The 15,899-nt window shown below is 38.6% G+C and overlaps 1 protein-coding gene across 1 annotated transcript in view; it reads right to left on the bottom strand.

Moving 5' to 3' along the window:
• The window catches only part of BIRC6 (baculoviral IAP repeat containing 6), a 169,147-nt gene that overhangs the window by 13,659 nt on the left and 139,589 nt on the right, over window positions 1-15,899 (bottom strand). The window contains exon 66 of the mRNA XM_034060268.1: window positions 7,192-7,402. Coding sequence (XP_033916159.1) covers window positions 7,192-7,402 — 211 coding nt within the window. The remainder of the gene's footprint in view (window positions 1-7,191; window positions 7,403-15,899) is intronic.

Raw genomic sequence — 15,899 nt, 5'->3', positions numbered from 1 at the left:
ATATTTTTCAACAGGGAAAAATACCAAAGCTTAAAGGACCAAGTTTAAAACAAGTCTTCTGAAATGGAATGTCTCTGTGGACCTAAAGGTTAATCACTGAATGTAGCAATCAGCTGTGACAATACTAACACACAGTTTTGGTCTGACAAACAAAAGTATGTCTGACATGAAGAATAAAAATATGAACATGAAGACGGTGAGACTAGTTTCTGCTTCAGCCATTTAGTACTGTTGACTGTTATGCTGAACACTGACCTTATGTTTGAACATTTCCAGTAAGTGTTGGAAAAGCTTACAAAATCGATGTACCAGTGATGATGTCACGAATGTGCCTTTCATCCACCCATGCAGATCCTAATCAAGTCCTAAATAGCTAACAAAGTACTCTTTCCTACTACACAATACACCAATTATTTAAAATACACTAATGGCAAATCACTAGGAAACCTCTAGTAAAAATTCACAGCATGTCTGATCTACAACTCAAGTATCACGAGAGTGGGGCCAACACGAAGTTTGTCTCTCTCTGCAGTTCTCTCCTACACTATAGAAGTTAAGACATTTTATTTCAATAATCATTCTAATGTAATATAATTTTGAAAGTCTTCAAATATAGAAGGCAGCTATATTAAACATTTACAATGAACATAATGGAAATCAAAAAGTCAACTTAAACATCTTAAATTTTTATAATGAAATAACTTGAAAATACAGTATCTACTAACACCAGTGTTTGACAGAAGGTAGTTGCCTCGTAATTTAAGATACATGTAAATATTTAGATTGTGACAACCCAGTCTTTACTACCCTGTATATTCAACTGTTGAAACAAAGACACGGTATTGATAACACTGTGACCTATATGTGAGGTTTAAAAGCTTCTATGTTTTAAGAGCTATTGTGTTTACATTGGTATCCTGCAAAACTTAGGAGATTTTAGTGCTAACAGCCACCAAATGACTGCAATTTCTATATTTCTTTTTGTTTTAACAGTACTTGTTCATTTTAAGACCCAACAAGTTCAGCAGCCAAGCAGCACTGGTGTTTATAGTATTACACTACCATGCTTAGAAGCAAACCAGAAAGCTAGCTACACAAGAAAAACCAGTAATTTAATGCTTTGATGTCCCAAACATATTTAGGTAACTACCACATACTACATCCTTTCTGTGTTTTAATCTAGACTGAAATCATGCATAAAGAATGAGCCTCTAAACTATTCAGTAGAAGTGATTACAGTAACACTGAAAGCCTTTGCATGGTACCTAATCATATGAGAATTTCCCTAGAGTGCATTAATAAAGGAATCCATTACTGCAGGATGGTACATTTTTCCTGTTCCAGGCTAAGCCAAAAGGATGTTAGCCTGCTGTTAATTTGAAGCAGTACTGAGTTTTCAGATACTCAAAGTTAGGAGGAAAGCCTCAGAGCCAAACAGGGTTGTTCAGCATTTGAGGAACCATTTAAGACAAAAGACAAAGCAGCAGCAGCTGCCTCTCCCATTCATACTTTCAAAAATCCTATCACTGCCTTTTCCCTTGTGAAAAATCTAGGCCAGTATTTTTAAGTAACCTATTAACCAGGTTCAGAAATGCATACTTAAGGCCACTAAACCTCAACGATAATCTGTCACAATGATCACAGACATGGTAGCAGCCACCAGTCCCAAGAACAGTGCACAAATTTAGAACAGCTTGCTGTTGATGTAGAATCCTTAAGCTATTTGCTACAAAACCCTTGGAGACATTTTGGCTAAAATGAAATGTCAGTGGACTTATCCAAGAGAAAGATGTGTGAAAAGCAGTAACAGTGTGACTAGTGAAGATACTGAAAGTGAAATCAATTCTTACAAATTTATTTTCAAGACAGTTATCTTGTAGTGTTTCATCTTCCGCGTGGTTTTACAATTTAGACTGCTAGGGTTTTCTTCCTTCTACTTGATCTTAGAATAAAAAAAATTAAAGTTTGGCCTCATTAGACAAAATGCTTAATCACATGCTTAAACCTCCTAACAGATATACTGAGTTACTGACAGCCAACTACCTAAACAGACAAGGAACATATCTAGCTGAAACTGTAGGAGGAGACATCTACTCAAATGCAAACTCTCAGTACCAGTAACAGAATTCCCTCTCCTTGTCCAGAACCTAGTTAACACTTCAACGCTTCTGAGACATCAGAAGAGAATGTGTTTTCTTAACGTCTACTTTACCACAATACGATGATTCTGTCCACTGTTACCAGCAGCAAGATAGACAACACAGCCCTCTCCTCAGAGTAACTTTTAAAACCAAGTGTTGGCAGAACCACTCTACCCTCTCACCTGCAGTTATCTGCAGCTTGCATGATTACCAAGCCACCTAACTTCTGAGTCAGGCCAGAACTGCGTAAAAGCAGTTAAGGAATTAAAGTGCAAGATTCTGCCTTGGACACAAGAACTCTCCAGGCAAGATCTCATATTTGACCTTTATCCTACCTAATCAGGGATTTCAGCCAGTTTCCTGGGGAGTACAAGCTAGCCCCACAAACCTTCCAAATCAGACATACTGCCTTATCAACATCTAGTTGCCTCACACAAGTCAGACTTGTCTATTCTAATGGTTAGGGGAAAGAGATTTTCTTTTTTACCCCCTCTTTTGGGGAAAACCCCAACTGGTACTGCCAGAACTTGCAAGACTTCTATTAATGACGACCTCCATTTTTTTTTTCTTCCCTCATTATCTTCCAACCTTTATTTGACTGATTTTTTTTTGCAGTAAGAATATCAACTTAATACAATTAATCCTGCATGCTTCATAAGATGCTGCCTGCTACATTATCTTAGTCTCTACACGTTGTACATGTGTTGTACACACATATTTTGAGATATTTAACAGTACTTTAAAGTTTCTCAGTTTACTTACAATCACCATATGGGTCAACTAATTCCCTAGACTATAGATAGGGAAGTATGTAAAATGTTCCCCAGTGCTATGCACCTTCACACTGATTATAATTTCACACAGTTTTGAAGGTAGAGTCGTGAAGCTGGTCTGTATTCCCATCCTCCTGAGGTAACAACATGCCCTGGTCTGGTAAATCTGAAAGTCTATATAGTTTCCTGAACCATATAGTTACAAAAGGGGTGAGGCAGATGTAATTCAAAGCCCTGTAAAAGGTTAAATGGGTTTTACATATAACTGACCAACTGGTGTATCTTAGAACACAAGAAGTAAACCAAGGTCAAAGTCACTTCTGGCCTCTGTAAGCCCACGGTAGCCCTGCAGCCAGCTGTATGAATCCCAACTAATAAATACTAATGAGCTTTGGTAGATTCAATCTTGGAGGTGGGAAACCGGAATTTCAGGGGAATGCAAATGTTACTCCCAGTACAAAAGTACAGCATTACTGAAGACGACTTTTTTTGGCTCATAAACCCATCTCTTAGTGCAATCTGAAACATGTGGTATTAATTTGCATGCACACAAGAAGAGTAGCCTGGTGACCACTCAACCATTTGTGAGCATGTATAACACAGGCACACCACATTATTAGTTGAGGAAATGTCCTCCCTTCTTGGCATCATCTCATTTTGATACTGCTGCTGCACTCTCACCTGGATTCAGAGCTGCATTCAGCTCTATCCAAACTGTACGTAAGACACACAAGTGTTTCAGAAGGACAAGTGCAGTCCCAGCTGGAGAGAGGGAGTTGCTGGGAATTACAGCGCTCTGCCAAAAACATATGAATGAGGAGTTGAAATACTAAAATCCAAGTGATAAAGTCAGTAAGATCCTTCAGCTCCTTCCCTGCACTCCAGCAACCTGTATCCAGATTTCTGCATGCAGGTAACCTAACGGTGTTACCAAACTCCTGAGCTCTGATAGTATGTTTTTCAATGGTATTACAAAGAAATGTGAGAACCTCATAAATACTACTCATGAGTAATATGCCACAGTCAAATACATAACCATATGAATATTTTGCTGTAAATGTTCTCTATTTTTGGGAAACACTTAAAGGTCTGCATTATGCTGTACATTTCTTTCTGTAAAGATTCTGCTTGTGGAGCAAAAGGTAATGCAGTTATTCAGTACAGGCCAAGCCTTTATCTAAATATTGCAGTTTTCAAAGTGCAGAAGCTGCCAAGTATTTAATTTAGACTTAGACACTTTGCGGTTTTTCAACCACTGAAGAAAAAGAAGACAAAATCATGTCACCTCATATTTAAAGGGATGACAGTCACCAATATATTTGCTAGAAGAGACAGCAGCATACATGCTAATAATTTAAGCCATTAATTTAGCTTGTGCTAGAAGATGACAGCCTTCTTTTCACACGGTGCCAAATGAATAATGAATGATACACTCCCAGGGCAACTTTAATTTTTAAAGCCAATACTAATACTTACTCATCCATGCCTGATACTTTGAGGTAAGTGCGACGATATGGAAGGCTATCTTTACCAAAGTATTCGCCAAATAAAGGGAATGCGCCATCCAGCCCCTGTGTACTACTGGGACAGTGCTTAATAGCAGACTTCTGTTCAGTTCTGACATTCACTGGCTTGGGATAAACCTGCCATGAGTTCACACCAGGGGTATCACCCTGCCCTCATGGTTTTCCATAGGTACCAAACAGGAGTTTGTTCCTTCTAGTAATTCACAGATTCTTAAACTAACTTCCTGAAATCTGGCAAAACAAGCTAGGGACCATGCCTTTGCAGATAAACACTAGTGAAAGCTCATGACCTCCTCTGAGCTGGCTCCACATCCTCTTCCCTGGAACTTCCAGAACTGTATTTACAGACACTATGCTGAAGCATTCCAAATCAGTTAAGGCTGCAGGACAGATCCTCACAGCCAACCATTAGCTCTGAACAGAGGTTTGAGAGTGCAGTGAAAGAAACTGACAGTTGTTTTGTCTTCTAAAGAAAACCAAAGCAAATTAGGCCTCAATTCTTGGTACCAAATGATAAAGAAAAATTTCTGGTTGCAAAACGTACCATTTCACATAGTACTTCTGCAAAAAAACCCAGAGAAGACAGTGAAAAGCTGTAGCAGGGAAAATGCCTTGGACCTACCTGGTTATATTCCAGCAACCTCACGTTACAGAAAAAGCATCCAGGTCATAACAACAATTTGACATTCATACAATCTTGGAACTGTGCAGGATTAACCCTCAGTAGCAGTGTGACAAGTGACAGAGGTGTGAAGATGACCAAATTCAGATCTCCCTCAAGCAGCTATCGTGGGGGTGGCCAAAGTGATGTGGAAAGACAAAGCACAACTGGGAATTTTAGACCTGGGTTTGTCAGACTCCACATGGTAAAATAAGCCAGCAGCTTCTTTTGCCAAATTTAACAATTTGCCAAGAAGCTCCCCTGGCAGACAGTGGATCACATGAGCCTGCTTTGCTATGTGGCATAGACCTCAGCCATCACAGCAATCAAATGTCTCAAACTCAGCCCCAGTGGCAACCATTACACAAGCATGACCATGCCCAAACTAGTGATGGCTTTTGACTCCCTAGCAGTCCTAGCAGTCATGAGAAATCGCCTCGTACCTAAATGTCTTCTCCATTATTCAGAAACTTCCCAATTTCCTACCAGAATATTATGACCTTTGAACGTAACTAAAATCAAATGGACAGTCTGAAACTGCTCCTCTTAAAGTCTGGAACCAAGCAGACACTTGCTCCAACCTAGGTGACATGTGGTAGACATGCAAGCAGAACTGCTCTTCAGGCAAAGGAAAGTCTTGTCTTTGAAAGCAGATCCCATAATTATGTTGTTGTTCTGGCATCTGACCTAAAAGGGGCAGCATATTGTCCCATTTAAGAAACTCATGCCAACACTTGCTTATATTGCTGGCACACCTCCAATTAAAATACTGAGAATTAAAACTTTCCACCCCAATGATTCCAGGCTGCTCACCCTGTTGGTGTTTTCATCCTTGCTTAAGCCACTACTTTAAAGAAAAACAGTATTATGCTTAACCCAACCAATGAAAGACGAGATATAGCAAAGTCATACAAGACTGAACAGATAATGTAACTGAAACAACCATGGAATTTTTATCAAATTCATCAATTATTAAAATAATACCAACTGTGCTTCTAGAATTCTTCTTTGTTTTCAGACCCTGAGCTGACACTGAAGAACGAGTCACAGCATATTTTATTTTACCAAATTAAAAAGATCTCCTGAGTGGCAGCAATGTGCCATTCTCACAAAGAAACTTTTCAGACTTCAGCCTGGGGAGTGACATGAAAAGACAGAGGTTTCCATGCTCACGAAATCCAAGGCTCACGCGTGACCAGATTAACAAAAAAAAAAAAGTAAGTGTGGTAGAGAATTTTATCCATACATTTATACTGGAAAGGGATTACACAGAAGCCAAATATATTTTTCTATGTTAAGAGGACTGCGTATACAGTGATCTACATAATACTGCCAGCAAGTACACGCTGACATTTTTAGGTGGGTATCCAACATAAAGTTGTCCTTTCTAATTCTGTTTCTTTTGCATTAAGCCAGTAGAAAAATCCCACTGCAGGTACATTACATACTTGATATGCAAGATTAGCAATCTCAGTCAAGAAGGATTAAAGAAATTGATGGTTAAAGAGCAGAACATCAGGAGATACTAGAATGAGTTCCCAACAATGGGATTCCTGCTCTGAAAAATCTCTCGGGTAGTGACTGGTAAATATTCTTAGTTTAGAATGGAAGGAAGAAATTCTACAGACACCTTTTCCTGACATTATATTGACCTTCTTTTCATGACATATCTGCATATGCTGAGGGACAGCACTACATTTTGCAGGGAAGGACGGGTATTATTTCCTAACAAGCCATCTCTAAACTGGAAGCACATAAACAGTATCAAGAAACCAATTAATTGCTGGAAGCAGAAAATTACTGAAAGAAAGAAACGAAAATTTGTATCGCAGCATCTGCAGTTAGCAGTGAAGTGGCAGAAGCACACAAACCTCCCCCAGCTTGTGTCGTACAAATCATTCTTTGCAAATACTAAAGTAAAACAGAATACAAGCATAAATCTGGATCAAACAATGGTACATTCTCACTCCAGACTGCAGCACCCATTCAGATAAAATATACAGCACCAAATCTTCTTTTGCTTCTAGGTTCATAATATGTAAGTATAAAATACAGTTTAAATGAAGGTCAGGAATGATGAAAGTGATTACCTCAGTCGATTGGTATAAGTATCTACGCAGGTCTTCATTTTAGCCAGCAAAGTCCCAACAGAAGCTTGTGACTCCAACTGTTCCTCCTCCTCTTCACTACTTTCCCCTGACAGAGGCAGCAGTAATGGTACCATCGATGTGCAGGAGGCAATAGCACGAAGTAATTCTAGCAGAGCTCGGTAAAGGGGAACGTGTCGGGCCATATCCAAAACTAAGAGAGAAAAACAGTTTACAAAAATTAATCAAATTGAAGACTCCTAGTACAGATGTTTTAAATAGAATAGTTAGATTATAATTGTTATTAAAATATCAATTACATTAAATGATAAAAATACAGTATTTTGTAATAGGCATTTGTAATTTGTGTTTTAATAGACCTAGCCAGAAAGAATTGGATAAGATACCTGGAAAACAAAGGTTAGCAAGAGATATAAGAAGACAAAAGTGCTAACAAGGTATGGAACAGGATCACTATACACTATATTCATTTCCAGCAGTTTAATATACAATCCTGGCTCAAGTTGTATGCCAACAGTAATTGCAAAGAAGTATCTGTGGAGGAAAAACTGTAATTTACAGTGTAGCAGGGTAGCATTTGCTGATTCTAATAGCATAAGCATTAATAAAGACAGACTTTCATATCACCCACTTTATAGTTATCTTCTCCTTTGGGAAAACTTGTCTGCATTACTGCAGAGTATTTATGGTCATGAAATAAAAGAAGTTACCTACTAAGAAGCTTAGCTTTGCTTCTTTTAATGGAGAAAGTATCATTTTAGAAAACATTACACTTTCCTCAGAGCATGCACAGGCTCTGAAAATGATGCAGATTCTATCTGCATACATATGAACCACCACGCAGTGAACATGAATAAGAACATAGATTAGGTGGGCAGCCTTAATGCTGTTCAGTGTGATGTATATGTATCGCAGAAGGAACAGTGGTTAGAATGTGGACATCAGCTCCTCTGAAAAGAAGACAGGCAGAGACACACAATTGCTAGTGGATTCTCCAGCACCACATTGTTTATTTTTCTTTTCCACTTGCTTGGAGAAACACATAATAGATGTCATTTCAACTGACTTTCTATCATTAACAGAAATCCTGGAAATGTAGCAATATGCAGATACTTTAACACAGCTGCTTCCTCTGTCCCTAGGACATGCTATTTTTAACCTAACTGCAGAAAAAAACTGCTCTAGTTCAAAGAATTTACAAGTGACTGAGTTTCTGATAAAATAAATCTGTTATTTCCCAGAAAAAAACAAAACAAACCTCAACAAAAAGCCCTGACAACTTGCATTAGGGCAGAACAAACCATAGACGGACTCTTTAATATTTCATTTAGCACTCATCCTCCAAGCTAAAAGCAGGACACAAACTTTCATCTTCTGTCACCAAACCCTTAGCTCTGAATACAGCAGAATGGGACAGTATAAATAGCCAAGCAAAATTCAACAAGCCAGTTTATCTAAGTTTAAATACAGATTTCTCTCTCTCTACAAAGAGTTCTTTGATCAACAGCTTGCTATTTGTATTTTGAAACTGTTACAATGTCACAAAGTCTTCACTGGGTGAAGTTCTGATGTGAACAGGAAGAAAATTTACTGGAACAAAGTACTTATGTGTCAGGCTTGGTATCAGGGCTCTGAAAATATCCTATGTCAAAATATCCCATGGATTTAAAGCAAACTCCACTGAATTTGAACACTGGCATTAAGAAAATCAGTGTCAATAATCTGATCCTTATGTTTTATATATTTGTATATATACCCATTCCTTACGCTCAGTCTCCAGGGAACAATAGCTGCTCACAGAAAAATCCCCGCAATGTGTAAAATCACCTTAAACATGAATAGATCTGATGATAATGAAATTAAGCAAGGAGTCAAAAAAAGAAAAGGGGGGGGGGAGGGGAGGAGGGCGTAGCAGGACAAAAGAAAAGAAGTGGAGATCATAAAACCACACAGAGTCCTCATTAGAAACCTCCTCCCACGGGCAGTGCTAACAATGAAGCAGCTCCTCAATGTAATCAATTGCTGTTTATTATGGAGGCAGCTAGTGAAGAAGAGATACAATCTCTTAGATAACCACAGCATTTCACTTCTGGAAAGCTTTTATTTATTTATTTTAACCATGAAATTTTCATGAGACCAGAATATGTAACTGGAAATCCTGCAATGCTTGCCTGCCCTCTCCCTTGCTAAATGGGATAGTTAAATTCAAAATTACTGTCATGAGGGAAACTGGACTAATGTAACTTTAAAACGGGAATGTTTTCCAGAAAGATAGGAAAGATTTCTGAGTTTAGCAGATTCAACTCACTTGCATCGCTCTGCAATTGTTCCCATGGGAAACATACGAAATGCATTCACTTGGTTTCAATTTAAACAATCTTTTAGGGAACAGCTACCAATTTCTTTTACCTTACCATTAGACTCTGCTAAACTCAATTTCTTGGTACACTATGCGTCTCACACTATTTTTGTCCAAGGCCTGTATTATGCTTAGTAAGGATTATGACCCATGCAAGTCTGTCCAAAATGCCAGAATTCCCCCTCATCCCCTATCTAAAACCTAAACCATGTTTACCAAGATTGCGTGTCTGGATAAGTATCAGAAAAACTTGCTGTAAAGAATGCAAAATTGGCAAATTACAGTTTATTACCTTTATCTGGCAGTTCACCTACTCCTTGTGCCTACTTTGCTTTCAAATGAAAGGGAATGCCAAAATGACTAGTAAAGTATGCATCTGGAGGCACAGCTTTGCTTTCTGAAATAGGTTAAAAAGACTTGAGCATTTTTATATCTATTTACATGTAATTGGATGTTCCAAACTGGACAGCAATCAATTTTTAAGACACTACATTTATGCCACTCGGACTGAGACACTCTGTAAAATACCCCCTGGCCCAGATCCACTGTTTGCCAACTCGTCTATCTCCTCCTGGTGTAGCCAGCTGCACCTGCAGCCATCCAAACAGAAACTTCCTGGAGTCCAGAAGTGTTCAGACTACAACTTCAGTGTTTGGGCTGTATCACTCAGGTGTCACCATCATTTTTACTGCTTTTAGTGCTTGCAGCCTATTCAGATAGTTGGGATTTAGGATAGAGGTCTTCCCTTTAGGTATCATGTATAATGGGAGTATTTCAGAAAACTTTGTGTGTCTTTATATCCTGTAACAAAGTCTTTTTAAGGAACTGAATTAAAATACTAAAAATATGAATAAAAATACGGAATACAAATCTGCAAATGAACAAATCCTATTTCCATTAAATAAAAGCAATGTGTCCTTTGAACTATCATCCTCACATAAAGGTATCTTACCAAGTAAGATGCCAGCACTTTGTATTTTAAACAAATACAAACTTCAATGAAGAACAAGTGTTAAATGTAGTCCACTGCTTTCTTCCAAGTGTGTTACTCATTGGGAACACACCCAACTTCTTTCTGCTTGAGTGAATTAGGCAACGTGGGTGTAGCGTAACACTTTCCTTGAATTAAATAAGGTAGCTTCTCGTGTAGCAAAGAAAATCCAACACATCACAAATAGAAACAGATACTTTTGTTTATAGCAGAGCTAGAATTTGAATAGCATTAGCACATCCCAAATATGTCACATTTTTTTTTATATGGGTATTTCAGTTGTTAAGAAGGCACTAACATTATTTGATTTCTGTGGGCATGCACATAAGCACACCAAACTGCAAATACACAGCCTTCCTAAGAAAATGAAAACAGGAGATTAAATTCTTGGCTTCATAAAAATGACAGCAGGATATATTACCTAGGATTCTCTGTTATTCCAGAGTCAAAAACGTTATTAAACAATGACAAATTCCTTCTCCAAACAGCTCAGTTTGATGCTCTCAAGATTCCCACATTGCCTGTGCCTGGACTGCCCTGGCTGTCAGGCTCACACAGATGGGTGTCTTTCACATCTGCCCATTTTTGTGCTGGTGGTGCTCACCGATTCTGCAGGGCAATGAACTGCTGAGGAAGGTAAAACCCCGTTGGACCATGGATCAGTTCAGAAGCTGCCCCTTGTTGACTCCCAAACACAACTGCTGCCCGAGAGTGCCTATCTCAGCTTCTCCTAGGTGTCCTGAGCATTTACCATTTACTTCTATCAAAAGAGAGATAAAGATTATTTTATTACTAGACTCAGAGCAGGGATCTGCTCTCAGTTTTTATCCTGCTTCCTTGTCTGCTCTAAACAGGGTCGGAAGGACAGGGCTGCTTGGTAACAACAGTATCATTTTGAATGAAGCTCTAAAAGCAGTGCCTGGGACCTTTAGCACAGCCTGAACCACTCGACTTCCCCTGTGAGCTTGCTACGTGCTTTTCAACTTGCATTCAGTAAACACACATCGAGGTTTCACCTTCTGGCTATCCCAGGAGTTAACCAGTTCAAAAAGCGGAGCATGAAGCAGAGCACAAGGGAAAAACTGTTGTGGAACCTGGAGCGTGAGCATCCAGAGACCAGTAAAATGATCCCTTGCTGGTGGCCAAGAGACAGCTGTGACAGCCCAGGGTGAGGGAGCAGGGATGGGAGGCAAAAGAGAGCAGCAGGGCAACATCACCACAGGGTGGGCAGCAAGACATGACAGCAGTGCTCTGGAAGTGCTTGGAACCCTAGTGCTACCACAGACAACTGATTTAAAGGATCACAGCAGCAGCATCTTTACTACCACCATTGTTTTATTAATTGCAGGAATTGAGAGTTCTAAGAAGATGAGCAGACATATCAGAAAAACAGGCCAGTGTCTTACTGTCCTCACTAATTAGCAAGGAAATTCATTGAGGCCTTTCTGAATGATAGGCAGCAGGCATATACATTTCCAATTCATATAAAGTATCACAGGTCTAAATTTCTATTGCATTTATGAAACGCAGAAATTGCAGCAATGTCACTGCCATTTTCTAAGATATGCAGGGATGGCAAACAGCTGGAAAACATTTCATGGTTTAGTAGGATAAGGTATTATCCCTCCCTCCCATTCCTTTGGGTACTAAAGGTCAAGTTTTACTGGCATCACTATAATTCAGTTAACCTCTTCCCACAATATTTGCAATTTAGAAAGACAATGCATGCTAAATAAGTAAAATACAAATATTTAATATAACCAGATCTCCTGTATATGCTAATAACGGGCAGTTTGATTTGGGCAGTGGAGGGAAGAGGAGCCTGAATGAAGTTATTGAGAAGGTTTGATTTTCAGAAACTGCTGAGCACCCTGTCTTTTGAAAACTGCAGTCTTTCACACATGCCTAAAGGTCATGAAGCATCAGGGCACTCATCACATGTTTGGAAACTTCTAGACAGCCTATTTACTCCTGGGAAACAACTGGTTAACATTCAACAACTGTGTGTGATTTTAAAACATTTCAATTTCTTTCCACACATCTGTTTATTCATTACCAATATAGATCTATTTCTTACAGAGACCTAAGGCCACCCATACGCAACTACAACCTTAGCATACTGAAAAAGCATATAAGGGCAGGTAGTTTCACAGGATCAAAGTATCACCTTAAATTGCATATATATCTGTAACAAGGTAATGACCCAACTGAGTGTAATTCTCCTTTGCTTTCTTTTAATATTATACAATATTCAAACAAAGAGCAGCCAGGCCTAATGGCCCATTAAATAGACAGTACTGAGCAGCAATAAATTTTTTTTCGCAATTCATTTAACATCCTCAGTACAACTTAACTGGCTGTGAATAAGATTATAAAACTTATTTCCACGGCAAAGGATGTTTAAAACCTATCACAGAGAATATGCACACTTATGTTAAAATAAACTATTAATATAGCATGTCCATTATATCAAAAAATCTTCACACTTAACAGCAGATGAAAGCAACAAATAGAGAAGAATAATTTGTGAGAAAAGTTCTGCTTTACTTGCTCTGATACAAAAGCATTCCCACTGCAGTTCTCATGGTGACCAAACTAGGAATTCCTACCCAAAGGATCTTACTAACTTGATGTAAAATAAAGCAAAGCAGACACTTGAGGAAAAAAACCAAAACTTTACCAGCTTTAAATACATCACATTGCCCACTGCATACCCTCCTTGCTTCTGTGCTAAGAGAAATATGGTATATATATATATATATACATATATATATACTCTCAAACTCTCTCGTGTACATCATTTCTCATTTACTAGACTCTCATCATTTAAGGACTCCTTTAATTTCAGTTATTCTAGAGGCCCACAAACTTTGGCTATTTCTCCTGTGCAGTTTCTTTTCACTTCTGCCAATATACATGGACTGACTTTCTGTCTCTGCTGAAGGGAAGTAGGGTGTGCTGGCAGCAATGCTACTGGAAACTCCTTCCAAATTGCATCCCTTTTCTGTTTGCTTTCTCAAAGAGATTTGCCACTGCAAAAATGAGAGTGATGGTCACAAATGGGTATTAAAAGGAAATAACTGAGAAGCACAAGGCATTCTGAAGAGAATGCACATCTACAACCAGGAAATGCAAATTTAATCCATGAAATTCCTGTGAATGCCTACGAGCATGGCTCACATTTAGCAGATGAGAAGAGAGAAAAAAACCACCCCAGGTTTAAACTTGTAATGAACAAACTGATCCCTATAATCAGGCAAAATTGCATTCTGATTTTATAATTATGCTTGCATCTTCAATTCCAAGAGGCCTCCTTCCTGTGCTGGGTAGTTTCCAGTGACCCAAGAGATGCTTTCAAGGCTTATTTTTTATTTTGGATCTATTTTTTCCTATTTCAACGAGACTTTATATTTTCCTGGAAAGATGAATGACTGCGTTTTCTCAAATACTCATCCAGAAGCAGCCATCTAATCCTGCCTCTGTTTTAAGTTGTGTGAAAGAAAACCTCTGACAGTTATGTACAGCAGCTATATTACAAAACTGCTCTATTCACATCATACACAAATGCTCAAAATTTACTCCACTGTATCTAAACCTCCCCTGCAAACCCCCCAAGGAAATACCTTTGTATCTCAAACTACTTTTTTTTCTTTTTTTTCTTTTATAGTGAAGTTTAAAGGACATGGAGTCTCATCAATTTAGGAAGCTAAAAGTAAAATAAGACATTCTCACTACCATGTTACTTAGTAAACAGTTTAAGTCCAATATCAAGTTCACAACCGCAGTACCACACACACCCGGCCACCCCATTTTTCTTTTACCTTTTTTCCTCTAGATAATATAAAAAGGACCTTAAAGTTGAGTCAATTTTATACCATTTCCAAAATGTGCTTAGTACTGAGAACGTATTTTTGGTCCTTCAGGATATTATTCACAACCTATCCCTCACAGCCAGGGTTAAAATGAAGACTTGAGCACCTCATTATCATATTAAAGACTCTCAGTAGCTACAAACACTGCTGTTCAGAGAAGCCACACAAAAGAAACACTCATTTTGTATTTTTAATTGAAACCTTCAGAGGCAATTTTGTGCCCACCGACACTGCCAAGCACGAGTGAGGCACACTCTCTTTCCTATAAGGCCACACATGCTTTTGCTAAATATTTAAATACAGAGCTGCCCTCAGCCCCCCTTTACTGCATCTTTGCAAGCATATGATCTATGAATGCGGTCCATGCTGCAGGCAATAGTGTCAGTTCCAAATACGTCATGCTCTGCTGCCTCTTGATTTTCTGTTTCAGAATCAACCCAGGGCAAGGCTCTTTTCTAATAGGCCTAATTAATACCCTATGTTCTGCTCCAGTTTGATGGGGGGGGAGAAATTGCCTACAGAGGATTTCAGAATCAGATCTCTAAGAAAACATGAGCCTTTGGGTAAAAATGAAACAAAAGCTTTCTAAATATGTTCATCTTGTAATAATTTAAGTGGCTTTACTTTTTCTTCACTTTTCTTTATAGGAATAACACAAACATTTTCACAGTACCATTTTGAGCATCTGAAAAAACAGCATCAGAAAATACAATTCACCTGCATAATGGAAGCAGGAAGAGGAGGGATTAAGCCCCGTTATGGGTCATGAGTTACAAATCCTGTACCAGAGCAGTGAAACAATGCAAGAAGGGTGGGGCTCTGAATTCAGTGTTAGGCTCCAAGTTGATTCTTATTAATGTTCAAATACAGCCTTAAAATTTTGCTCTTCTGATGTCAGCACTGAGCACATTAGAATCCAAGGAGAAAAAAAATCAGCTCAAATAATAGAAAAAGTGAAGAGAAATTAGGAAATACTTAATGAGACTGCATTCAGTCATTAGTACCACTTCAAACCAGGTGCATTCTCACCCTTTCTCAAATATACAGGCCAGAGCTTGAAAAGGGATGAGAGAATGGCGACTAAGCAACCTGAAGCGCAGAATGAGCTCCAGTACTATCTGGAATGAAATCAATGAAGACTTTGCAGCCTCAGGGACTAATGAAGTGCACCATAAGGGTTTTGGGTTTTTTTTTAATTGTAAATGATGAAAAAAAATAACAGAACAGGACTGATCAACAGATTCAAAGGAATATACACACCAGTAGAAGAAACAGTGCCACTTGCAGAAGAATGTACACTACACAACACATCACTGTTAAGCTTTGGAAAAGTTCAACACTAAATGCTGGGGCAGTAAATACTGTTACAGGTTCAAAAGTAATTGCGTGAATTCATGTAAGAAAATGCCAATAAACTAGAAGACGCCACCCTTGGCCACATACTAGCAATGTGGGGCAGCATCTGTGT

Source organism: Melopsittacus undulatus, chromosome 3 (genome assembly GCF_012275295.1).
Source record: "Melopsittacus undulatus isolate bMelUnd1 chromosome 3, bMelUnd1.mat.Z, whole genome shotgun sequence".
Classification (NCBI taxonomy): Eukaryota; Metazoa; Chordata; class Aves; order Psittaciformes; family Psittaculidae; genus Melopsittacus; species Melopsittacus undulatus.
Note: the sequence above shows the minus strand (reverse complement) of the source record. Positions and strands in the feature narration are given on the sequence as shown.